This window comes from Glossina fuscipes, unplaced genomic scaffold, assembly GCF_014805625.2.
Source record: "Glossina fuscipes isolate IAEA_lab_2018 unplaced genomic scaffold, Yale_Gfus_2 1, whole genome shotgun sequence".
NCBI classification, from domain to species: Eukaryota; Metazoa; Arthropoda; class Insecta; order Diptera; family Glossinidae; genus Glossina; species Glossina fuscipes.
Window position 1 is genome coordinate 26,640,142 of NW_023998415.1, and position 833 is coordinate 26,640,974.

At 32.5% G+C, this 833-nt stretch overlaps 1 protein-coding gene across 1 annotated transcript in view; it reads left to right on the plus strand.

Moving 5' to 3' along the window:
• LOC119631636 overlaps positions 1-833 on the plus strand; it is a 4,760-nt gene continuing 3,927 nt past the window's right edge. The window contains exons 1-3 of the mRNA XM_038024019.1: positions 1-88; positions 180-374; positions 435-689. Coding sequence (XP_037879947.1) covers positions 311-374; positions 435-689 — 319 coding nt within the window. The 5' untranslated portion in view covers positions 1-88; positions 180-310. The remainder of the gene's footprint in view (positions 89-179; positions 375-434; positions 690-833) is intronic.

Below are 833 nucleotides of genomic sequence, written 5' to 3' on the forward strand. Positions count from 1 at the left end.
TCACATTTAATACGCAATAATGTACGCTTATCTTTCCCTGAATAATATATGGATTATCAATAATGAAAACAAATAGATTCATTTTAATGTAACAAATTTATATTGAATTAATTGAAATTTCAGACAAGTTTTTCATTTAAAATTTTTAATATTATTTATAAATGTACATTCTCATTTAGATATAATAATGGCTGCAATCGTGAATTTTCGCAATTTAACATATCAGTGAACGAGGAAAAAAACGAAAAACGCTCCTTAACAGTATATTATAGAGGTACCCAGAGGGCGTATTCCAAGAGATCAGATCGTCATGTGTCGTAGAGATATTTTGATGTTTACGTATTTGATAAGCGCTTTAGTCCATAGTTGGGCAGGTAAATATTGAAATGTGTTTATATAATTCACGTTTATATCAATAATTCATTTTTGTGTAGCTCCTAAACCTTTTAGTTGCATGAGTTTAATGGAAGATGACCGTACACTTATGGAAGAGGATGAAGACGATTCAGAGGAGAATGCAGCCAGTCATCAGTTAGATGTACCAGATTTAACGATTGCAGATTTTGAAAGTGTTTCAAATCGACAATCCATCCCATTTGTCCCTCATTTGCGCGTATGTCCCACTGATTACACTTTTTGCTTTTCTCTTTGGCGCCAAACAGAAAATGGGTCCCATATCGAGAAGCAAGGTAAGCAAATAATAAATGAAGTTAGCTTTTTCATCGCCTTAGTTAAGACCGTTTTAAAAAAAATGTTCCCACAATTATTTTAAGAGAAAACTATAAAAGTGTTATAATTTGCAGTTTAATCATATGCCCGGGTAGCTCAGTCGG